Consider the following 27,361-nt stretch of genomic DNA (forward strand, 5'->3'; position numbering starts at 1 on the left):
GTTGTATTTAAATCGGTTTCACTTTCAATTTTACCACATACTTGATGATACAAGGCTGATCTACACTTGGAATGAGGGTTTGACACCATTATTTGTTGCTTCTAAAATGTTCATGTGCAGAGGGCATGTGAGGCGTCAGGAACTGAGAGTAGTGTTCCCTCCATTTGCTACAAACACAAGAGTATTTGACCAAGATTTTTTTAAATATCTTTACCACAGCAGCTTAACAGCAAACAAACTTGACAGAATCATTTACAATCTATCTATTGTTATCAGCTTTAATTGCAGTCTCTGGCATCCTTCTATTCATACCATAAGTACGGATGGATGGATGGACAGATGTATGTCAGACTGAAAGTGAGGCATATCCATAGAACAAGTTTCATTTCACAAGAGTATTTGACCAAGACTTTTTTAAATATCTGTACCACAGCAGCTTAATAGCAAACAAACTTGACAGAATTATTTCCGGTCTATCTATCGTTATCAGCTTTACTTGCAGTCTCTGGCATCCTTCCATTCATACCATAAGTATGGATGGATGTATGTCAGACTGAAAGTGAGGCATATCCATACAAGCTTCATTTCAATTATACTGTTCATGCATTTTTTAATGCAACTTTGTGTTTATTTTATATTATGGTTAATTCTGTCAAATTAATTTGGGGTAAGGGAGAATTGAGCTTTCAGATGTCTATCTCAACTTAAAACACAGTCAAAATCATTGATTGTATTGTGCATTTAATATAGGAAACGTCACTTGAGCCCATGTATGCTAATATAAGAATTCCTTCATTATTAAATAATAATGAACAAACAAAAACATACCTGAAGAAGTCGGCAAGGAATGTTCTGTATACTAAAGGTGTAAATAGCGTGAAGTAGATGTAAGTTGTGACATCAACTACGCTGTAAAATAAAAAATTCAGCAAAATATTAAATTTTACGTTATAAATATTTAAATTTATATATTGGTTATTTCCACTTAAAACTTATTCTGTGGACTAACAAGTTTTGTGTGGTGTAGTTATTGCTTAGTATGTGTAACCAAATCCAACTGCATATATTTATCATTTCATTCCCTGGTATGTGCTGCTGTGAAGGGAATTTTTCTCTTGCCAATGTATATGTCATTATTATAACTGTTATAGCAGGACAATAAAGATTATTTATTTATTACTATTTATTCTGTAGCAAGGGAGACTCCTAGTCATTGGTATCTGCTACATACCAGATAGGCTAGTAAATATATTATCTTATAAAAAAATAATAAAGAGATATATATGATAAGTGGCATGGCCTAATTGTTTTTTGAATGTGGGTTAACAATAAGTATCCAGAGAGCTAGCAGTAGCATCACCACAAAAGTTGTCGTGGTGGCACATTCATTATGCATGAATGTGGTGGCATACATCATCATTCAGTACAAGTACCACTCATTTAGCATAGCAGATATATTACACAAAAATTGCTGTGCTAAAAAGAAAAATGCTAAATGAAAATTACTTTTCAATAACAATACATGTAATAATGATAAGATATGCTCCAGACTTAAACCTTTTCAAGAAATCAGAAAATTTACTTAAAACTAAAGAAATACAAAATAAAATTAAACTACATATTGAATTCTGTAAAAACAGAGAAAAACTTGCCAAAAAAAGGAGATTACTGTATGGATTTACTGGGAGTCTGTGTTGGAGGCAATCTCATATGCTTTCACTAGATGCATGCATTACATCAGTGTGTTCTACTGGAGGCATCCTTGTGTATGGTGCTAATAATGAACTTTTTATAAAAAACTATGTCTGAAGTAATTTGCACAGTACTAGACTTCTGCTTCTCCCTATAAATTTCACTGCAATATTCAATCAATTTATCCAAGTCTCTGCAAACACAAGGAATGACAGTTTACTACAAGATCCATCTCCCCATCAATTAAACTTGCCCTAGTTTCTTTGTTGTAATTTAGTGAGTGATCTGTTCTTCAGTCTTTTTCTTTCTCATCTTCTGAAGTTGATTTCATCTTCTCCAATTCAAGTAAGTCTTTGTCTGATAGAGCTTCATTGAGTGAATTTAATACCTCTATTACATCTCCTCCTGCGACTTCATCAAAGCCCACATCTTGTGAAAGTTTAACAATGTCTGTTATTATAAATGTTTATTCATCAAAGCTTTGGAAATCATACACATCATCTAGCCATTTTTTCTACCACACTAAATTCAATGTTGAATGTTTGATTTCATCCCAAGATTCTCCAATATTGGTTAATGGCCTACATTTCAGAGACTGCTGGGAGCCATTGCGGTACAAGTAAACACATGGGTTGTGTTAGGGTAGCTAAGAATAGAAACAGGTGCAGGTATACTTGCGTGTACACCAATGCTAGGAGTTTAGTAAATAAATTTGATGAATTTGAGGTATTGCTCAAAACATCAAAGGCAGATATTGTTGGGATATCAGAGACGTGGTGTCACACAGATATAAGGGATGCAGAAATGCAATTTGGGGAGTACAACGTCTACAGAAAGGATAGACAGGATAGGAAGGGGGGAGGGGTTATGCTATTAGTTAAGAAACACATAAAAACCAAGGAAGTGAAGCCAGTCGACATCGCTGGACAGTGCAGTGTTGAGTCAGTTTGGTGTGACATAAGCATTGGGAGATCAAAATTGAGAGTAGGAGTGTGCTATAGGCAATGACTCTGATGAGTATAATAAGGAACTGTACAGGGAAATAGAGTGGGCCAGTAAATCAGAGAGTCTTATAATGGGAGATTTTAATTTCCCAGATATTGACTGGAATTTGGGGGCTGGTTACTCACACACTAGCAGGGCTTTTGTGGATTTATTGGATGATTGTTTTCTACATCAGCATGTTCGGGAGGCAACTAGAGGGAGTAATACTCTTGATTTGATTATCAGCAGTGATTCTTCATGCATTAAGAATCTGCAGATAAATGAACCACTAGGTGGCAGTGATCACAGTGTGCTGAAGTGGGATTTACTCAAAGAGGTAACTACCATTAGGGGTAAAGGGAAGGGTTATTGCTTCCGTAAAGGCGACTACGATGGACTGAGACAGTATTTAAATTCTATACAGTGGGACCAACTGATGATGTTACCAACAGCAAATTCAAAATGGGAAGCATTCAAAGAACTTATCTTGGAAGCTACTAGGCTTTACATACCAACTAAGAAATATTGTTCAAGGTTTAGGCCAAAATGGATGTCAGATGAACTAATGAGGCATATGGCAGAGAAGAAAAATGCATGGGATACTTACAAATTAACACATGACACAGAAGCCTATGATAGATACAAGTTGATATGCAACCAAGTTACAAAGGAGGTTAGGCAGGCGAAGGCAGATTACGAGAAATCCTTGGCAAGGGATGCAAAGAAAAACAGCAAAGAGTTGTTTACTTATGTAAACTCTAGAAGGAAGGGGATGAATCAGATTGGTCCACTTGATATTGATGGGTCAACTGTTGATGATCCTGCTCAGGTAGCTAACAAACTAAATGAATATTTTGCATCGACATTCACACATGAGGAGTTATTCAGCAAGGGGAATGCCAGAGGTGTATTCAACTCTAGCAGTAAGCTACAGAATCTTGAAATAACTGGGAGTAAAGTGGAGGAGAAACTGTTGAAGATAAACACAAGAAAGGCACCCGGGGTGGATGGGATCTATCCAGTTATATTAAAGGAGGCAGCAAAGGAAGTAAGCAAACCCTTAGCCATAATTATGAGAGCTTCCTTGGACTCAGGGGAGGTACCCATAGACTGGAAATGTGCAAATGTGACCCCAATTCACAAAGGAGGATCAAAGGCTGACACAAGTAATTATAGACCTGTGAGCTTAACTTCTGTTCCAGGAAAATTAATGGAGGCACTGGTTAAAGAAGCACTGCAGGATCATTTAGACAAGACTTCAGTTATAGCTCAGACACAGCATGGATTTGTTAAGGGGAAGTCTTGCCTGACCAACTTGATTGGATACTATGATGCAGTCACAAAAGAACTGGATGCAGGGAATAACTTTGATATTATATACTTGGATCTTAGAAACGCTTTTGATACTGTTGCACATGGAAGACTGCTACACAAATTGGAGCAGTGTGACATTGGAGGCAAATTGCTGCTATGGATAAAGGGGTGGTTGAGGGGGAGAAGACAGAGAGTGGTAATCAATGGACACTGCTCATCGTGGACTAATGTTATTAGTGGAGTCCCTCAGGGCTCAGTGTTGGGTCCATTATTGTTTTCTGTATTTATAAATGATATTGATGATGGTATATCGGGCTTAATGTCCAAGTTTGCAGATGATACAAAGGTTGGCAGGGTTGTCAAGGACACTACTGACACTATGCTGCTGCAACAGGATCTGGAAAGGTTGAGCAGATGGGCTGGGAGGTGGCAAATGAAGTTTAACATTGACAAATGTAAAGTACTACACATGGGAAAAAGCAACCCCAGAGCAACGTATCAACTCTGTGGTACTACACTGACAGTGGTAGAGAATGAAAGGGACTTGGGGGTGATTGTGCAGGCAGATATGAAGTTCTCTGAGCAGTGCAGACGGGCTGCAAGAGTAGCTCATGGAGTATTGTCAATGATATACAGGAATTTTTCCAGCAGGGATAAGGAGGTGATTATTCCATTGTATAAGGCAATGGTCAGGCCACACCTAGAGTACTGTATACAGGTCTGGAGGCCTCATTTCAAGAAGGATGTAGAGCTGCTGGAACGAGTACAGAGAAGGGCAACAAGATTAGTGAATGGAACAAAGGGGTGCTCTTACGAAGAAAGGCTTAAGTTTTGCAAATTACAGTGTCTGGAGACTAGGCACCAGCGAGGTGATCTGATAGAGGTGTATAAAGCCTTGAATGGTTTAAGCATGCTCAATGCTGATGGGATTCTTCCTCTAGCTCAGAAAAATCACCTGAGAGGGCATAAATTCAAATTGAGGAAAGACAGATGTAGGATAGACGTGCGGAAATTTGCCTTTAGCCAGCGGGTGGTTGGTTGGTGGAACAGACTGCCATCCCTTGTGGTGGAGGTTGATAGCCTAAATAAGTTTAAGGCTCAGCTGGACAGGTATTTTGAACGAACAGAGGGGTGAAGTGGAAGGGTTTTTTTTTTTTTTTTTTGGCTGATGCTGCATAAGCTTGCTTTCTTGCATCAAATGCCTCTACTAATGCTAATGCTAATGCTAAAAATAATAATGCTAATGCTAATGATGTAATTTTGCAAGAATTCTTGAAAATTGACTTGGCAAAACTTTCTCTTTTATGAATCATCTGTTTTCTTTAAATAGTCTGCCTCACGTATGTAGACTATGCCTTGATCCATAGGTTGGTTCAAGGGTATTGTATACTTTTGGAGAAATTCAACTCTAATGTTATCGGACTTCTAGTTTAAGTCATCTGGATGTACAGGGACAATGTTCAAGAAGCAACATTGCTTTATGCACAATATTATAATTTTTTCAATATTTATCTATAGTAGGGTAAAAGTAAGGAAGTAAACCATTCTTCAAAAATTTTTCTAGTTATTCACTCTTTCTGATTCAATCACCACACAATAGTAAGCGCGATTTTTTTTATATCTCTTAAGAGCCCTTGATTTCTCTCTCTCTGTTATATACTAATATGAGCTTAAACTTAAAATCTCTTTCAGCTGTAGAATGGTTAACCTATCTTTTGCAATGCCTTAAATCCAACTGCAGACTTTTGCTTGTGCAAAATAAAAAGTTCTTTCGGATATTCTTTTCTAAAAAAGAGAAGCCACTTCTATACTGAAGACCTGACATGGCAAATATCGTTCTTTTTCTATAACAGCTTGCAATGTTTCACAATATGCATCTGCTGCTTCAAAATAAGCACTAGCTACCTCCACTAGTTAATTTTTAGCTCCTTTTCTAAAGTGCTCAAACCATCCATAACTTGCCTTAAACTTTCAGTGGATGCAGATTCTCTTTTTAAATCTTCAAAGAAATTCCGGCTTTCTCTTGAATTATCACTGTGTCTAACAGGAATAGTGCTTGGTCTTAAATCCAAATTATTAACAAGACTTCCATTTTCCTCTAGTATGAACAGTAGATTCAGCCAACTGCACTGAATTAGCAACACCAATCGTATGATCACCTTTTTCAAGGCACTTAAGCACTGAGTTTCACTTGTAAATTAATACATTTCCTCTTACCAGCCCACCAAATGAGTTGAAGAAGTTGGTCTTTTCGAAGACATAACGAGGGACAAATTCCTTTAAAATATGCAGAACAGAAATGTAATAAGCAATTTTCACTACATGACAAAATGACACAGAAGTAAAGTGACTAAAGGTAATGTGATTTTGATTATCAATAATTTTTTTCCTACATTTTAATACATTGAGTTAATCATAGCATGATCAGAAACCCCAAAAATACAAGGAGTAAGCACAGTGCCACAACAAAACATCATTGTATGTACTGTGTTATTCTTCATCCACCTCATGTCATACAAGTATGTAAACAGAGACAGAGTGCAAGATGAAACTTAATCTTGCAATTAACGAAGCTTTGTTTAAATTCTGTTGGTGCAACAGTAGTTAAAGTGATGCATAAATTAACCTTATTAAGTAACCTTAATTAAATTAAGTAACTGCAACTTTTGATCTGGCATGATGCATATGAAGAAAAATTGAGATTTTTTCCCCCATTTTTATTCATATGCATAAAACCCTGAAATTTCATAAGTTTATTGACAGAAAAACCATGAAAAATAAAAATTATTACTGTACTAAATAGAAAAGTCGTTCAGTTTGAAAACCACACAAAAGTGAAATTATGATAAATGAAAGTGTACTAAAAGAGGGATGCCTGTATTAAAAAGAAGATGCTCCAGGAATTGTTGATAGTAGAAAATATAAGCAGCCATTGCAAAATATGCATGGAGGTGATTATTCTTGATGGTTGCTGGCAAGGATACTAAAGGCTGGTGATGACTGTATGGTTAGGTTATATTAGATTACATGGGCATGCACAGAAAGCTATTTTGGTATAAATACACTATAACTAAATAATGCACTGAACATTCCAGTATAGGCTATAGTAACAACAGAACATGCTGAACACAGCTGGTCTCTGCATGTAACAGAAAGAAATAATACTATCGGTATTATACCATCAGTGTCTCAGTTGTATCATGCTGTTATTGATATTATGATTTATATAGTGTATTAGCATCTAAAGCTATGTTGCGTTTGTATGTATAATCTGTAACAAGTGCTATTCACACACCAAAAGTGAATAGATAGTTTATTTTCTTTTTTTTGATTGGTGCAGCAAAAGTAGTAGCAGTAGTAGCATGTGATGCAAGAAAGCATCAGCCAAAAAAAAAAAAAAAAATTCACACAACCATTCCCTCTAAATGTCTGTCCAGTTCCTCCTTAAATTTATTTAACCCATCAACAACCCAACACACTAGCAGGGCTTTTGTGGATTTATTGGATGATTGTTTTCTACATCAGCATGTTCGGGAGGCAACTAGAGGGAGTAATACTCTTGATTTGATTATCAGCAGTGATTCTTCATGCATTAAGAATCTGCAGATAAATGAACCACTAGGTGGCAGTGATCACAGTGTGCTGAAGTGGGATTTACTCAAAGAGGTAACTACCATTAGGGGTAAAGGGAAGGGTTATTGCTTCCGTAAAGGCGACTACGATGGACTGAGACAGTATTTAAATTCTATACAGTGGGACCAACTGATGATGTTACCAACAGCAAATTCAAAATGGGAAGCATTCAAAGAACTTATCTTGGAAGCTACTAGGCTTTACATACCAACTAAGAAATATTGTTCAAGGTTTAGGCCAAAATGGATGTCAGATGAACTAATGAGGCATATGGCAGAGAAGAAAAATGTATGGGATACTTACAAATTAACACATGACACAGAAGCCTATGATAGATACAAGTTGATATGCAACCAAGTTACAAAGGAGGTTAGGCAGGCGAAGGTAGATTACGAGAAATCCTTGGCAAGGGATGCAAAGAAAAACAGCAAAGAGTTCTTTACTTATGTAAACTCTAGAAGGAAAGGGATGAATCAGATTGGTCCACTTGATATTGATGGGTCAAGTGTTGATGATCCTGCTCAGGTAGCTAACACACTAAATGAATATTTTGCATCGACATTCACACATGAGGAGTTATTCAGTGAGGGGAATGCCAGAGGTGTATTCAACTCTAGCAGTAAGTTACAGAATCTTGAAATAACTGGGAGTAAAGTGGAGGAGAAACTGTTGAAGATAAACACAAGAAAGGCACCCGGGGTGGATGGGATCTATCCAGTTATATTAAAGGAGGCAGCAAAGGAAGTCCCTTAGCCATAATTATGAGAGCTTCCTTGGACTCAGGGGAGGTACCCATAGACTGGAAATGTGCAAATGTGACCCCAATTCACAAAGGAGGATCAAAGGCTGACACAAGTAATTATAGACCTGTGAGCTTAACTTCTGTTCCAGGAAAATTAATGGAGGCACTGGTTAAAGAAGCACTGCAGGATCATTTAGACAAGACTTCAGTTATAGCTCAGACACAGCATGGTTTTGTTAAGGGGAAGTCTTGCCTGACCAACTTGATTGGATACTATGATGCAGTCACAAAAGAACTGGATGCAGGGAATAACTTTGATATTATACACTTGGATCTTAGAAAGGCTTTTGATACTGTTGCACATGGAAGACTGCTACACAAATTGGAGCAGTGTGACATTGGAGGCAAATTGCTGCTATGGATAAAGGGGTGGTTGAGGGGGAGAAGACAGAGAGTGGTAATCAATGGACACTGCTCATCGTGGACTGATGTTATTAGTGGAGTCCCCAGTGTTGGGTCCATTATTGTTTTCTGTATTTATAAATGATATTGATGATGGTATATCGGGATTAATGTCCAAGTTTGCAGACGATACAAAGGTTGGCAGGGTTGTCAAGGACACTACTGACACTATGCTGCTGCAACAGGATCTGGAAAGGTTGAGCAGATGGGCTGAGAGGTGGCAAATGAAGTTTAACATTGACAAATGTAAAGTACTACACATGGGAAACAGCAACCCCAGAGCAACGTATCAACTCTGTGGTACAACACTGACAGTGGTAGAGAATGAGAGGGACTTGGGGGTGGTTGTGCAGGCAGATATGAAGTTCTCTGAGCAGTGCAGACGGGCTGCAAGAGTAGCTCATGGAGTATTGTCAATGATATACAGGAATTTTTCCAGCAGGGATAAGGAGGTGATTATTCCATTGTATAAGGCGATGGTCAGGCCACACCTAGAGTACTGTATACAGGTCTGGAGGCCTCATTTCAAGAAGGATGTAGAGCTGCTGGAACGAGTACAGAGAAGGGCAACAAGATTAGTGAATGGAACAAAGGGGTGCTCTTACGAAGAAAGGCTTAAGTTTTGCAAATTTCAGTGTCTGGAGACTAGGCACCAGCGAGGTGATCTGATAGAGGTGTATAAAGCCTTGAATGGTTTAAGCATGCTCAATGCTGATGGGATTCTTCGTCTAGCTCAGAATAATCACCTGAGAGGGCATAAATTCAAATTGAGGAAAGACAGATGTAGGATAGACGTGCGGAAATTTGCCTTTAGCCAGTGGGTGGTTGGTTGGTGGAACAGACTTCCATCCCTTGTGGTGGAGGTTGATAGCCTAAATACGTTTAAGGCTCAGCTGGACAGGTATTTTGAACGAACAGAGGGGTGAAGTGGAAGTGGTTTTTTTTTTTTTTTTTTTGGCTGATGCTGCATAAGCTTGCTTTCTTGCATCAAATGCCTCTACTAATGCTAATGCTAATGCTAACTTCCACAACGACAGACAGAAGTTTGTTCCAGCAATTAACCACCCGCTGGCTAAAGGCAAATTTCCGCACATCTATTCTACATCTGTCTTTCCTTAATTTGAATTTATGCCCCCTTAGGTTCGTATCTGAACAAGTGGAAGAATCCCATCAGAATTCAGCGTGCTCAACCCATTCAAGGCCTTATATACCTCAATCAGATCACCGCGCAGGTGCATAGTCTCCAGCCATTGCAATTTGCAGAACTTAAGCCTCTCTTGGTAAGAGGATCCCTTCATTCCCCTCACCAGTCTTGTTGCCCTTCTCTGTACACGCTCAAGCAAATCTATATCCTTCCTAAAATGAGGCCTCCAGACCTGTACGCAGTACTCAAGGCGTGGCCTGACCATTGCCTTATACAGAGGGACAATGACTTCCTTTTCCCTGCTAGCAAAATTCTTATATATCATTGACAAAACCTCATGACCTGCCCTGGCAGACTGTCTGCATTGCTCAGAAAACTGCATATCTGACTGCACAATTACTCCTAGGTCTTTTTTATTTTCTACCACCTTAAGTGTAGCATCACACAGCTGGTACGTTTCTCTTGGGTTACTGCTATCCATATGCAGTACTTTGCATTTGTCAAGGTTAAACTTCAGTTGCCACTTCTCAGCCCATCTGCCCAAATTTTCTACATCCTGTTGCAGTAGCACACTGCCATTACTGTCATTAACAACTCTGCCAACCTTTGTATCATCTGCAAACTTCAACACTAAGCCTGATATACCTTCATCAATATCATTGATAAATATACAAAACAACAGTGGACCCAACACCGAACCCTGTGGGACTCCACTAATAACATTAGTCCACGAAGAGCAAAACCCATTGATTACCACCCTCTGTCTTCTCCCACTCAACCATCCTTTTATTCATTATAGCAATTTACCCTTAATACCATTCTGCTCCAATTTGTACAGTAGTCTTCCACGTGCAACAGTGTCAAAAGTCTGTGGCTTCCCTGCACCATATGGCTAATACTAATTTGCATGTTGTATAGACTGAAAAATGTGGAATATCTCGGAGAGGAAATTCAACAATTTAAAAGGTATTTTTTTACAAACTGCTCCAGTCTCTGAAGGGATTTGAACTCCAGACCTTGCCAAATGAGTGAAAAGCAGTGAAATCACTATAATGTCAAGGAGAATACTGTATCATGCAGATGTTATAGACAAAGAATGACGAAAACAGCATGGAGCCATGGCTTTATCATGTTTGTGTGAGGCAGTGTAGGCCAGTGCTGTCATATGAAGATGTGTTGTAGGACATACTGGGGAACCCAGACGTGATTATGGCTAATTTCTGTAGGACAGTTCACAGTCTGGCTGGATCTACATCTAACAGGAAAGTGCGATGGATGATATTGAAAAAAAGATCGTCAGATCACATGGATGCACTTCCATATATCAACCAGCTATCCGTTCTGCAACTGTATATAGTGCAAAAATGTTAGTATCACCTTGTGGAGTTTATGCTGAGGCAATCACGACTGTTCTGGAGATGAAAAAGGTATCCTACATAATACTAGCATAAAATATTTAGTAAATTATGCACTGGGTATCTAATAAAACCTTCCATACGGAGATTATAATCTGCAATTTGTACACTAATCAAGTTGTGTGTGTTTTTTTTTTTTTTTTTTTGATTTGGTAGTTGTTGGCGCATCGGCTTCTGTGGCCATATTGCACCTCCCAAGGTTTTTGCAGTACTTTGATCCAAGCCCGAGGCGGGAATCGAACCCGCGACCTTTGGGTTGCCGGGCAGGTACTTTACCCACTCGGCTAGCCCGGTCGGCGTGTGTGTGTGTGTGTGTGTGTGTATTCACACGCGCGTGCGCGCCTCTAAAATCTATTGTTTAGTGAACTTGAAGTGCTAAAAAAAAATGAAAATTAAGAGTTAAATCCATGAGCCTGAATGTATGGTTTTCATAATTTTCCTCAGTTGGTCTGAAAGTCTGTTTGAGAAGCAGGTGAATATTTAAAAGGAGAAGAGTCTTTGGAAGACTGATCATTGGTGTTTAAATTACAGGTTTCTGAAAAAACTTTATGCAACTTAGCAATCAAGATTCTGAAAAGTTGACTGGTACAGCAATATTAAGAATCCTGGATGAAAAGTTCTGTTGGAACCAGTCAATGGCCAAAGTTTTATATACCAATAGTTTTTAATTTGATTAAGATCTGCACTTGAGTTACTTGCAGTGAATGTGCGGAACGACATGCATTTGTTGCAAATCACTGAATTATACAATGTTGTTAATATCTCGTATGTTATGGTAAAAATCATGCAGATGATTATTAACAATTCTCTAGTTTGTTATAAGAGAAATATATTAATGTAACATCAGTACCAGAAAACACATGTTTTAAGCAATATGCCAACTAGCAGCAATAAAGCAATATGATTTCAATGCCTTGTGCAAAGGTTTGCTTTGGCATAGGAGAATTCTGTAATCTGTTTTAATTCTGAGCTTTGGCTGTTTGTTTCTAAAAAATGTAGTATGTTGAGCACTGTTTTAAAGAAGACAATCAATAATGATATGTCAGACTGTAAGCTAAATATGACAGTGAGGACAGAAAGGGGGATCTGATGTAGGAAGGAGTGTATGATCTATTCATATTTTTGACCTCTTCCTTTTTATTTGAGTGGAAACTGGGATAAGTCTAGTTTAATTGATATTTGTTTCTTGCTGTCCTAAGCTTGCCAGATGTTTTCATACAGATTTATAGTTCGAGTCATAACAAGACTAACAGCCTGTAAAATGAACCATAAAATAGGTATCACAACTGGCTATTCAATATAGCCGAGGATCCAGAAAAATTCAACTTGCATTTTCTCACTAAGTCTGGTCAGCAAAGTCTGAGTATGATGTTTAAGTGGTTGTTGCAGTGTTTACCCACTCAATGTAAGGCAAGAATAGCCCTTACAGCTGTACAAGAAAGAACTGATGGGATCGAACTAATTCTAGAGCCTTTTGTATTGTACACAGTTTTGCTGTACAGATACTGCATTCTGAAAGCAGTTTGGCGATAATTACGGATGATGTAAGAACAGCAGAGGTTTTGACACGGTCAGTTTTAGAGCCTTTTGCGTGTGTATATGTGAGCAGTAAAGCAGTATATCTGCATGTGTAATACTGAGCAGTAAAAGCTTTATGGAGCTGTTTAATATTTTATTATGAGAGAGAGAGAGGGCCAATGGAGGAATTACAGAAAAGCCAGAGGTGTCTAATTTTGAATGATCAAGCTCACAGTCTGTGAGTGGGGAATGAAGATGTTTCATTGATGGATAGACAGATTTTTCCAGCAATTGGCAAAGAGCAACTCCAAGATGAATGAGTGAGTTGACTTTTAATTTTAATGGCATAATTTGGAAGTTGAGTTTGGCATCGAAATGACATCCAACTGCCGAATGTAGTGGCATAATGACACCATTTTTTGGCAGATTTATAAACTAGAGATCTAGTCTAGCTAGTTTGTTGATAAACTTGTTGTTAGTTGCATCAAATCATATACAAGATACTCATATTAGCATTAGTAGTGGCATATGGTACAAGAAAGCAAACTTACACTGCATCAGCCAAAAAAAAAAAAAAAAACCACCACCTCCCATTTTACCTATCAACTTCCATTTCTAGCAATCAATCACTCACTGGCTAAAGGCAAACTTCCATATATGAATGGGCATTCAATGGGCACTGCTCTTCATGGACTAATGTTATTAGTGGAGTTCTCCAGGGTTCAGTGCTAGGTCCATTGTTGTTTTCAACATTTATCAATGATATTAATGAAGTATATCAGGCTTAATGTCTAAGTTTGCAGATGATATAATGGTTGGCTGGGTGGTTAACAACAATCATCACAGTGAGCGACTGCAACAAGATCTAGGAAAATTGGGTCAATGGGCTGAGAAATGGTAATTGAAGTTTAAGATTGACAAATGGAAGGTACTGCACATGGTAAGCAGTACCCCCAGAGTAACTTATCAACTGTGTGGTACTACACTCAGGGCAGTAGAGAATGAAAAAGAACTGGGGATAATTGTGCAGTTAGATATGAACTTCTCTGAGCAGTACAGACATGCTGCCAGGACAGCTGATAGGGTTTTGTCAATGATTACAGAAATTTTACTAGCAGGGATAAGGAGGTGTTATCCCTTTGTATACGGCCATGGTTATGCCACATCTTGAGTACTATACACAAATCTGGAGGCCTCAGGAAGGATTTAGATCTGATGTAACAGGTACAGAGAAGGGCAACCAGATTGGTGAAGGGGACAAAAGGGTGCTCTTACCTAGAAAGGCTTCAGTTCTACAAATTGCAGCATCTTGACGCCAGGCACCTGCAGGGAGATCTGATTGAGGTGTTTAAATCTTTCACTGGATTAAGTAAGCTTAATATTAATGGTATTTTTCCACTTGCTGAGACTACACAAATGAGGGGGCATAAAATCAAGTTGAGGAAGGATGTTGGTTGATTGTTGGAATAGGCTTCGATTTGTTATTGTGAAAGTGGTTGGATTAAATAAATTCAAGGGAGAACTAGACAAATTCTTGCAGGGTACGGGATGGAAGAACTGTTTTTTTTTTTTTTTTTTGGCTGATAGTATAAGCTTGCTTTCTAGCATTATTTTCCATTACTACTACAACATATTTCTTACATTTGAATTTATATCCCCTAATGTGCATAGTCTGAGCAAGAGGAAGAATCCAATCAACTCTCTCTCTCTATAAGAGAGCTTGCTCAATTCATTCAAAGCCTTAAACACCTCAATCAGAGCAGGTGCTCTCTAGACCAGTGGTTCCCAATCTTTTGTCACTCAAGTCACACTTTAAGTTAAAAGACGAATATTAATGGCACACCGTTAATATTTGTGGGATGTTTTCTAATCTGGTGGCACACTTGAAAGGGATCATGGCACACCAGTTGGGAACCACTGCTCTAGACACTGCAATTTGCAGAACTGAAGCCTTTCTTAGTAAGAGCACTCCTTTGTTCCCCACACCAATCTCAACTACCCTTCTCTGTACTTGTTCCAGCAGCTCTACATCCTTCCTAAAACAAGGCTTCCAGTCCTGAATGCAGTACTCAAGGTGTGGCCTGACCATTGCCTTATACAATGGGATAATCATGCCCTGCCAGCAAAATTCCTGTATATCATTGACAAAACCCCATGAGTGTGCCTGCCTGCATGCACTACTCAGAGAACCTCATATCTGACTGCACAATGATCCTAAGTCTTTTTCATTTTTATTATATACATTTTATATATATATATATATATATATATATATATATATATACTATCATTGAATTATATTAACATAAGTTAAATTATAATAAAGTGAATAAATAAATAAATAATTAAGCATTCATTAGAGGCAGCGACATGCAATTCCTCCATTTGAAGCTGAAATACATCCAATATTTTAAATTAAATAAAATAAAACATAAGCCAGTAGTATGGCAAAAACTGTAGAGCGAAAATTAACATAAAAATAACCCAAATAAACAAACAAACGAAAAGAAAGAATAGATATAAATAGTAGCCCAGAAACCCTTGTATAATTTCGATCTTTAAATCCAATTAACAAAAACTATACAAAATTTAGGATAATGCCAATTACATATTAATTTAGCGGTACCCCCCTCGAGAGGTACCAGTTCCGAAAGACGTGAAATATCACCAAAAGAGGGTTAAAGGAACTACCAAACGATAACAAAATCAAAATAAATTAAAATAAAATAGACTGACCATTATGCCCCATATCGACAGAGGACCACAAGGCCAATAATGGTCATGGAATCGCTGCATTTCAATCGCTATATAAATCGTCGCCATGGTGAAAAGATCGAAGTACCAATTCACCCTCCCTCCTCCGATCGATCCACCAATGCAGAGGATTTGCACGGCGGTGGTCCTTATGCAGCAAAAAATAAATTATAGAACAGACAGCACTCTAGAGCAGAGCCACACCACTGACATACTATAAGCTGAATCAGCTTATATAGAAGAAAAAAGGAAAATAGATGGCGGCACAGGCATTGCTAAATTAGCACATCGTCCCATTACTATTAAATTTTATTAAATGTTGATGAAAGTTAAATTATAATAAAATGAATAAATAATTAAGCATTCATTAGAGGCAGCAACTTGCAATTCCTCCATATGAAGCCGAAATATATACTATCATTGAATTATATTAACATAAGTTAAATTATAATAAAGTGAATAAATAAATAAATAATTAAGCATTCATTAGAGGCAGCGACATGCAATTCCTCCATATGAAGCTGAAATACATCCAATATTTTAAATTAAATAAAATAAAACATAAGCCAGTAGTATGGCAAAACAACATTTTGGAATTCAAAAGTACATCACCAAGGGTGTCAAGACTAATACTCAAGATTTCTAAGAGGTACAAGCAAAAGATTATAATGATTTATGCACAAACATCGAGCCATGATGATGAAGAGGTTGAAGAAATGTACACTGAAATTGAGAGTCTTCTAGATGAGCAGAAAACCCACTATACTATTATTATGGGGGACTTCAATGCTAAGGTTGGAAAAAGGCAAAACAGTGCAGAAAGAGGAACTATAGGAAATTCTGGAATTGGTGAAAGAAATAAAAGAGGTGAAAGACTTGTGGAATTTGCAGAATCTCAAGGAATGTCAGTAATGAACACTTTTTTCAAGAAAAGGGTGAACAGAAAGTGGACATGGAAGAGTCCAAATGGATTAACAACTAATGAAATCGACTTCATCCTCACTAACAGAAGATATATTGTGAATGATGTTACCGTCCTGAATAAGGTAAATGTTGGAAGTGATCACAGAATGGTAAGATGTACACTTGATATAGATGTAGGAAAGGAAAGGAAAAAACTGACTCGAGTAAATAATACAAAGGTCTTTGAAATAACAGAGGAGGAGAAAAAGCAGTATGTACTGGAACTTAAGAACAAGTTTGAGCTTCTGCAGACTGCTCAGGACCAAGATATCGACTAGGAATATTACAACTTTCTGAAAGTGATAAAGCCCAAGAAACCTATAGGGAAACAGAAATCCAAAGAAGAAAAAATTAGTCAAGAAACACTTGTCATGATGAACCAAAGACGACAAATGAAGAGCAAGAAAAACACTGACAGGGAGAAAATTGAGTATACTGAGTTATGCAAAGCCATCAGAAAGAGACTCAGAGAGGACATAAGAAGGTTTAACCAAGAAAAGTAGAACAAGCATTAAGGGAAAACAAAGGATTTAAATCAGCAGCCATGAGCAGTAATACAGAAAGACAAATGATACTGGAACTGAAGAATAGCGATGGTGTACTTATAAACAGCAGAGAAGGCATAATTCAAATAGCAGAAGACTACTATAGAGAATTATACAAGGAGCGAGGGAATGATACCAGCAGTGGGGAAGATGGATTGCAAAGTAGTAACACATACGACATACCCGATATTCTTCCTGATGAGGTAGAACATGCATTGAAGAAAATGAAGAATCAGAAAGCCCCGGGGGAAGATGAAGTTACCGTAGAGTTGTTAAAATTGGGAGGAAGAGACATAACACAAAAACTGGCAAGGCTCTTCACAAAGTGCATTAGAAAAGGTGTGATGCCTAAGCAGTGGAATAATGCAATCATAGTTTTGCTGCATAAGAAAGGAGATAAATCAGAAATTGGAAATTATAGACCAATTAGCTTGTTATCCCATATGTACAAGTTGTTCACAAGGGTCATTACTAACAGATTAGAAAGAATACTTGATGAGAATCAACCGAAAGAGCAAGCTGGCTTTAGGATAGGATTCTCAACTATGGATCACCTTCACGTAATATCACAGCTAATGGAGAAAGCAAATGAATATAAAACACCATTATGCCTGGCATTTGTGGATTATGAAAAGGCATTTGACTCCATACAGCATAAGGCAATGTTTCGGGCACTGGAAAGACAAGACATAGATACCCCATATATTATGATTTTGAAGAAAATATATGAGTGCTACCTCCTTTATCAGACTAGACAAAGACAGTAGCAAATTTAAAATCGAGAAAGGAGTTCGACAAGGAGACACAATATCTCCGAAGCTGTTTACTGCTGCCCTTGAGGAAGATTTCAGAAGATTAGACTGGTCGCAGAAAGGAGTCAATGTGAACGGAGAGTACCTAAACCATTTACGATTTGCAGATGACATTGTGGTCATAAGCCACAATCCCAAAGAATTAGAGGAAAATCTTAATCAGTTATGCACAGTTAGTAAGGATTTTGGACTAAAGATGAATATGGCTAAAACAAAAGTAATGATGAACAAGTATGCCACGGAAAGGGAAATAATGATTGAAGGAGCAGTAATTGAAAAGGTGGAGTCATATACTTATCTGGGACAAGTTATTAGCTGTAATAATGATAAATGGCTGGAAGTCAAGAGAAGAATAAATTTTGGATGGATAGCATTCAGGAAATATAGTCACATACTGAAAGAGCAATATCCCAGTTTGTCTGAAACGTAAAATAATGAATCAATGTATACTCCCCACCATGACTTATGGAAGTGAAACTTGGGCACTCATCAAAAGAATGGAAGAGAAGCTAAGAACTACACAGCGAAGAATGGAACGAATTATATTGGGAATCAGACTGTTAGATAAGAAGAGAAACACATGGATTAGGCAGCAAACTCAAGTAAAGGACATTCTTATCAAAACTAAAGAACTAAAATGGTCTTGGGCAGGACACATAGCTCGAAGACATGATGACAGATGGACTAAGAAAATAACAGAATGGTACCCAAGAGGAGCTAGAAGAAAACCTGGAAGACAAAGGCGGAGATGGATAGATGAAATTCATGAGTTTTTGAGTAGTAAATGGATGGCCAGTGCTCAAAACAGAAGGAACTGGAAAGTTGCTGGAGAGGTCTTCATCCTGCAGTGGATTGAAAATGGCTGATGATGATGATGGCAAAAACTGTAGAGCGAAAATTAACATAAAAATAACCCAAATAAACAAACGAACGAAAAGAAAGAATAGATATAAATAGTAGCCCAGAACCCTTGTATGATTTCGAACTTTAAATCCAATTAACAAAAACTATACAAAATTATTTGTATTCTTTGTTTATTTGGGTTATTTTTATGTTAATTTTCGCTCTGCAGTTTTTGCTATACTACTGGCTTATGTTTTATTTTATTTAATTTAAAATATTGGATATATATATATATATATATATATATAGAGAGAGAGAGAGAGAGAGAGAGAGAGAGAGAGAGACTGAGCTCTCTCTTAAATTTTTATAAAGAAACTAGAATAAAAAATACCTTGGAAAGTGTTGTGACGAGTTATTCTAGAATAGTTTTCAAATTACAAAGGGTGCTACCGTTTCTCATGGAACATGCAATTATTATATGGATTGTATTAGCACTACTAAAGGTACCAACAAGCAGACAGTTAATTGCCTATATATTAATGTTAGGGGCACATTAAATAAATTCGATGAATTTGAAGGAATGGCCTATTATATATGACAGTAGGTAGGAGGTGGGGTGGGGAGGAGAATTATGCTTTCTTTTAAAAATCACAGATTTTAAAATGGCATACCCAACAGATAGTGTAATATTAAGTCAATCTTGTGTGATACGGACATAGGGAAAACAGAAATGAGAGCAGCAGTATGTTAAAAGTCAAATGACTGTGATAAATATAACAAATTATACAAAAAGAGAGTAGGCCAACAAATCATAGTTGAACTTTCCATAAAATTTGTTACTTAGGGAATGGTTATTCATTCATTCATTTGGTCATTCTGGAAAAATTATAGGGCTCCTGACTTTGTGATAATTGAGAAGCTAAAAGCTAGCTTTAGTACTGGACCCCCTTATTGTTTTCAATATTTATTAATGTTACTGATGAAGGCGTATCAAACTTAATGTCTAAGTCGGGTGAGGATAAAAAGGTTGCCAGTTTGAATGACAGAAATCAAGGCATACTACTGCAACTAGATAGAAAAATTAGACAGATAGGCAGTGAAGTGGCAATTGAGGTTTAATACTGATAAATGCAAGGTACTGCATATGGGTAGCAGTAAATCTTAGAATAACATACTGGTTGTGTAATACCAGACTTAAAATGGTGGAGAATGAAAAAGATCAAAAAATAATTGTACAGTCGGATGTGAAGTTCTCTGAGCAGTGAAGACAGGCTGCTAGGACAGCTCATGGGGTTTTGTAAATGATATACAGAAATTTTGTCAAGTTGGGACAAGGAGATGATTATCCTGTTATATAATGCAATTGTTAGGAGCATCTAAGGTACTGCATACAAGGCCAAAAGCCTCATTTTAGGAAGGATGTGGATCTGTTGGAATGGGTGCAGAGAAAAGCAACAATATTAGTCAAGGGCATTAAAGGGTTCTCTTATCAAGAAAGACTTCAGTTTTGAACATTGTAGCACTTGGAAACTAGACGCCTGTAATTTCTAGCTGAATTGAGGCATGGAAAAAATTATGAATGATTCTACTAAAGGATGCTATGCACTGTTTGTTTATCAGAGTTTACTCCCTAAGTGAATATATTATAAATTTGCAAATACAATAGCTATTTCTCATCTCAGAGGGTAAATGTTTAGATTTCTGAGTTTACCGTAATTAGCATTAGCATAGGCATACGCTGCAAGAAAGCAAGCTTATGCAGCATCAGCCAAAAAAAAAATCCTCCCATTTCACCCCTCCATTTGTTCCAAATGCCTGTCCAGCTCAGCCTTAAATTTATTTAGGCTATTAGCTTCCAAAACAAAAGATGGAAGCCTGTTCCACCAATCAACAACCCATTGGCTAAAGGCAAATTTCCACACATCTATTCTACAACTATCTTTCCTCAATTTGAAACTGTGCCCCCTCAGGTTTAAAGTCTGAGCAAGAGGAAGAATCCATCAGCATTCAGCTTGCTCAACCCATTCAAGACCTTATACACCTCAATCAGATCACCTCGCAGGTGCCTACTCTCCAGGCGCTGCAATTTGCAGAACTTTAGCCTTTCTTGGTAAGAGCACCCCTTTGTTTCCCTCACCAATCGTGTTGCCCTTCTTTGTACTCGTTCTAGCAACTCTACGTCCTTCCTAAAATGAGACCTCCAGACTTGTACACAGTACTCTAGGTGTGGCTTGACCATTGCCTTGTATAACAGGATAACCACCTCCCTGTCCCTGCTAGCAAAATTCCTATATATCATTGACAAGACTCCATGACCTGCCCTGGCGGTGTTAATGAGCAGTGCAGACGGGCGTCTGCACTGCTCAGCGAACTTCATATTTGACTGCACAATTAACCCCAGGTATTTTTCACTTTCCACTTCCCTGAGTGTAGTACCACACAGTTGGTAGGTTTCTCTTCAGTTATTGCTATCCATATGCAGTACTTTGCATTTGTCAATGTTAAACTTCAGTTGCCACTTCTGAGCCCATTTTTCCAACTTATCTAGATCCAGTTGGAGTAGCATACTGTGTTTACTGTTGTGAACAACCCTGCCAACCTTTGTATCATCTTTTAGCAATAAATAGACTCATACACCAACCATGAAAATATAAGTATACTGTAACTAGGTGGAAGATGACTCTCATCAACCGGTGAAATACCACCACTTTGCTTATTGGAGGCTTGAAGTGGTGGAACCCATGTTTAGTCTCTAGAGCTAAGTTCCGGTCAACCCTTCCCTATCTCTTCCATCATGCAGTATGATTGATGACTTTTGAGGTTATGATGAACGTTGTGGTGAGATCCAATATTCCTTACATTTCGAGGGTACAGCTCTAAAACGGTTTTCGCAGGCCGGCCACTAGTTAGTACACCGGAGCGGACCTATTGGTAACTCTCTAGGAGGCTTCCGGATCAGCTAGTGTATAATCTTGCTACCTCTACTCTGCCAGATAGTGACTGGAGGGAGTCCGAGTAGTGTGTATGCGGGGAGCATTGTCGAGGCCACGTTGTGTCAAGGATGTGGGTGTATTCTTACCACATGTACTCCATATCCAAAAATTTCATTACTTCATACAGCATGTCCCACCCACTTTTTCTTACTATTGAATACACCATGAATTATCAAACTAATAGAGCAAGCTTATCTGCGAAAAGATCTAAACCTCCCAAGGACTACCTAATTCATTTCACAAATATACGTGGTCTCAATTCTAATCTCAACGATGTCCATTTCCACTTGCAGTCTGCCAAACCTCATGTACTTGTTCTGACAGAATCTCAGTTATCGGTTGATTCAACTACTGCTCGTCTCAGATGCCCAAATTATTCGCTGTATGATTCCTTTCGCCTCAAAGGTGGTACTTGTGCATATGTTCGTTCTGATATTCCCTGTCAGAGACTTGGCAATTTGGAATCTCCTCTCTTTGATCTTCTCTGGCTTAAAATCTCTCTACCTCATTGTGTCAAATTCATCTGTTGTCTCTACCGTTCTCCCAACTCGACTAATCACTTGGAGCTCTTTGACTTCCTCTCGCTGCAACTTGACTTTCTCCAGTCCAACTCTCCTAACAGTGAGGTAATTTTCCTTGGTGATTTTAATGTCCACAACCCCAGCTGGCTTCCGTTTTCTAGTTACACCGACCCAGCAGGTCGAGATGCTGAGGCTTTTGCAATTACTAATGACCTAGCACAGATTGTTCATTTACCTACAAGAATACCGGACAATCCTAATCATACAGCCAATACGCTTGATCTTTTTCTCACAAACAACCCTTCTAAGTACACAGTTGAAGTGAGAGCTCCTTTAGGCACTTCAGATCACAACTTGGTGATTGTCTCTTCTCCAATGGAACCTTTATCTCATGGCTATTCCCAACCTCGTGTTGTTTGGCATTACAAGAATGCAAAATGGGATGACCTGCGAGACTTCTTTTCTTCTTTTCCTTGGTCAGATTACTGTTTCAAAAGTTCTGATGTCAACGTTTGCTCAGATCGTGTCAGTGAAATTATTCTTGTAGGAATGGAATCCTTTATCCCACACTCCACTTTAAAATCTCGTCCTTTATCTAAACCTTGGTTTTCCAATAAATGTGCTAAGGCTGTCCAAGAGAAGAATGTTGCATATCGTAATTGGCTTGTTTCTAATTCTTCAGTTTCATTTTCTGCCTACACCAAAGCTCGCAACAATTGTAAAGCAGTTATTAATCAGTCCAAACTAGAGTTTGAACAGGCTAAGAGTAGAAAACTTGCTTCTTGCTCTAATGGTAGCCGAGCATTCTGGTCTCTTGCCAAAGCTATTGGCCGCAACTTTTGCCCATCTCTGCTCCCACCTCTGTCCAAACCAGATGGTTCTCTTGTCACTTCAGCCAAGGATAAAGCTGACCTGCTAGCATCCCATTTTTCTTCCAGCTCATGTATTAATGATCTTGGTAAAACACCTCCCACCATTCCCAATACGCTTCATTCAATGCCTCCTGTGGTCTTCTGTCAAAAGGATATCAGAAGGATTTTGATGAATCTCGATGCTAAGAAAGCTCCAGGTCCTGATGGTATTTCTCCACTTGTTCTCAAAACCTCTGCTCCTGAACTTACTCCTATTCTTTGCCACCTTTTTTCACTTTCTTATTCCAAAGGTGTTTTTCCTTCTGCTTGGAAATTTGCTCATATCCAGCCAGTTCCTAAAAATGGCGACAAATCCCTCCCATCCAATTATCGTCCCATTTCAATTACTTCTACTCTTTCTAAAGTAATGGAGAAATCAATTAACTGCCAACTCTTAAACTACCTAGAAACCTTCCGTCTGATCAACAATCACCAGTATGGATTCCATCATTGTCGATCCACTGGTGATATTCTGGCTTTCGTTACCCATTTATGGACTAATTCAATGGAAAGGTTCGGTGAAACACAAGTAGTTGCTCTTGACATCTCAAAGGCTTTCAGTCGTGTTTGGTATAAAGGTCTTCTAAACAAGCTTCCATCTTATGGTTTGCCAACTGTTTTTAGTAATTGGTTATCCAGTTTCCTGTCTGATTGCTCACTGAGGGTGATGGTAGATAGCTCTCTGTCTTCTAACTTCTCCACTAATGCCTCTTTTCCTCTTGTATATTAATGACCTTCCATTGACTGGGAATTCTATCCGTAGTTTTGCCGATGATAGCAAATTGCATTCCACTTTCCATTTTGAGAAACCATGTCCTGCTCAATCAGCTTCAACTTCTCGAAAAACTGCTACCAATTCCTTAAATGCCGATCTTCAGGTAATTCTCCAGTGGGGCAAAGACAACTTAGTTGATTTCAACCCTTCTAAAACTCAGTCTTGTCTTATATCTCGCAAAAAGGATTCTTCTGCTCCTATGCTTATCTTTAGTGACACTCCGATTTCTAGGCAAAATGATATATCTCTTTTGGGGATTACCCTGGCTTCTAATCTCTCTTGGCACAAGCACAATATAAATATTGCTTCCTCTGCATCTAAAAAACTTGGTTTTCTCTTTCGCTCTCAGCGTTACTTTTCTTCCAAACAGCTTTTCTTTCAATTATAAACTACTCCATTTATAATTGATTACACTAACAGAAAAGACCAATAAACCAGAAACTGCAAATTTTTTTTATTGTTTTATTGTAGTGACCTCCAGAAAAATGCTTTAGAAAAATATCACAAAGGCGATAACAACTAGCGAGTCAACAGCAGGAATTCCCAAAAAGGAATGGAAACTTTGAAAATTGCATCTAACATAATAGCAGCATTTTCCCAGCACAAAAGCTCAAAAATACAGTGTTATGCAAGATTTCCCGCAATTCTCAAACCATGCTAGAGTGAAACCGTGTTATATAAGTATCATGTTGCATGAGGGTTGCCGCAGTTTATCAATCGTGTTAGAGTGAAACCGTGTTATATGGGGGTTGCCTATATATGATATCAAAGGTTCGGTGAAACACAAGTAGTTGCTCTTGACATCTCAAAGGCTTTTGATCGTGTTTGGCATAAAGGTCTTCTAAACAAGCTTCCATCTTATGGTTTGCCAACTGTGTTTAGTAATTGGTTATCCAGTTTTCTCTCTGATTGCTCATCGAGGGTGATGGTTGATGGCTCTCTGTCTTCTAACTCCTCCACTAATGCCGGTGTCCCCCAAGGTTCAGTTCTTTCCCCCACTCTTTTCCTCTTGTATATCAATGACCTTCTTCCATTGACTGGAAATCCTATCCATAGTTTTGCCGATGATAGCACATTGCATTCAACTTTCCATTTTGAGAAACCTTGTCCTGCTCAATCAGCTTCAACTTCTCGAAAATCTGCTACCAATTCCTTAAATGCCGATCTTCAGGTAATTCTCCAGTGGGGCAAAGACAACTTAGTTGATTTCAACCCTTCTAAAACTCAGTCTTGTCTTATATCTCGCAAAAAGGATTCTTCTGCTCCTATGCTTATCTTTAGTGACACTCCAATTTCTAGGCAAAAGGATATATCTCTTTTGGGGATTACCCTGACTTCTAATCTCTCTTGGCACAAGCACATTACAAATATTGCTTCCTCTGCATCTAAAAAACTTAGTTTTCTCTTTCGCTCTCGGCGTTACTTTTCTTCCAAACAGCTGCTCACTCTGTATAAATTGCAAATCCGCCCTGCCTTGGAATATTGTTCCCACATCTGGGGTGGTGCCCCCAAAACCTCTCTCAGGTTTCTTGATTCCATTCAGAAGAGGGCAGTTAGGTTAATTAATGATTCATCTCTAACAGAGTCTCTCCACTCGCTGTCTCATAGATGCACTGTTTCTGCTGCATGCCTCTTCTACAGATACTTCCATGGGCACTGTTCTTCTGAATTAGCTTCTATAATTCCCGTTCTCTCTTTCAAAGCAGTCCGAACACGTGCCGCCACCAGCCAACATCCATTTACTGTCCAACTTCAAACCCACAGAACCAACTTTTCGTCTTCCTCATTTATTCATTCAACTGCTGTTTTCTGGAACAACCTTCCTTCATATGTATTTCCTGAAAATTACAATCTACAGAAGTTCAAGTCCAATTTCAACAAATATCTTCTCTCGTCTTCTCAATCTCCAACCCAAGCACGGTACTAAGTACTATAGGTTCTAATACCTCTCGTGTTTGGCTCGTGTTTGGGGTTCACATAAAAAAAAAAAAATCTAAAATATTTAGAAATTAAAATAAATACACCAACCATGAAAATATAAGTATTTTGCTGTAACTAAAATATTTAGAAATTAAAATAAAATAAAAAAAACCAACCATGAAAATATAAGTATTTTACTGTAACTAAAATATTTACAAATTAAAATAAAATAAAATAAATACACCAACCATGAAAATATAAGTATTTTACTTTAACTAAAATATTTACAAATTAAATTAAATTAAAATAAAATAAATACACCAACTATGAAAATATCTGAGGTTGGGAAAATTCATATTTACAAAATCTGCTATTATATTACTAAAATAAACTGGATTAAAAGCGATAAAAACAATGAAAATCTGGAGCTTTCGGAAGCATCGGCTTCCTTCCTCAGCAGTAACAAAACTTCCCGCAGCACGTCCTTATATAACAGGCTCATGGTACTTATACATGTGGTTCAGTCGGCGCATGGTCTGAACTGGAATCAGAAACAGCTTGGGAACGTGTAAAGCAAAACCGTTCATCCGTACTTAGGACGATAGTTTTAAACAGAGGATGCATACGCATACCTCCGTCCCTATTCATTTGGGACAAGACTTTTTCGCTGGTCATGAATAATACATTTTATAACCTTTTTATGTGTATCTGTTCTGTTTTCGTTTGTGGTGGGAAAATTTATCGCAAAGTTACTTGAAGGAGTAACTTGGGAAGGAAATGAGAGTGAGAAACTAAACAAAAGAATGTTTTAGCAATCACAGAGATTTTCATTTCCATTAGTGGCAAAGAAAGTTCTGCAGCTGTTATCAAGCATCGTGTACTATTATTCTAAATTTCCAAGTTTCTCAGAGAAAGAAAAACAGTATCAACCAGCACGACTGCATTTTTTTCTAACTTGTGATAGAAAGGCTGAAGATTTAAGTAAGTAAATTTATTATTCCAGTTTTCATTAGTTTATTTTACATGATGGACCATTCACAAATTTTGAATGATCCACGACGTCGGCAATCATCAAATGTTATCCAGTCATTGCTGTAGATTTATTTATTTATTTTTTAATATTCTTTGTATTTTGTTAAAATTTGACAAAATGATTTGTAATTTTATTACACTGGTGTCAGTATTTTTTTTTTCATTGAAAATTTGTTGATGGATCATAATATCAATAGATATAATATGAATTTAAAAAAAAGTTGTTTTTGCTGTCTGCACTTTTAATCTTTCCTTTTGCGCTCACAGAACAATAAATGTGCACAATGCAATGCCAGTTTTGCAGTGATTCTGTAATAAGTGATTTTATTATTCCATGTAAGTGAATTTATTATTCCAATTTTCATAAGTTTACATAATGGAATATTCA

General features: G+C 37.8%; 1 protein-coding gene across 1 annotated transcript in view; it reads right to left on the bottom strand.

Annotated features, from left to right (window-relative positions):
• Positions 1 to 27,361, bottom strand: part of LOC150088828 (transmembrane protein adipocyte-associated 1 homolog) — a 194,872-nt gene that overhangs the window by 27,521 nt on the left and 139,990 nt on the right. The window contains exon 10 of the mRNA XM_090370928.1: positions 829 to 909. Within this exon, the coding sequence (XP_090227054.1) occupies positions 829 to 909 (81 nt within the window). The remainder of the gene's footprint in view (positions 1 to 828; positions 910 to 27,361) is intronic.

Source organism: Mastigoproctus giganteus, chromosome 3 (assembly GCF_048544385.1).
Source record: "Mastigoproctus giganteus isolate SK-2022 chromosome 3, ASM4854438v1, whole genome shotgun sequence".
Lineage (NCBI taxonomy): Eukaryota > Metazoa > Arthropoda > Arachnida > Uropygi > Thelyphonidae > Mastigoproctus > Mastigoproctus giganteus.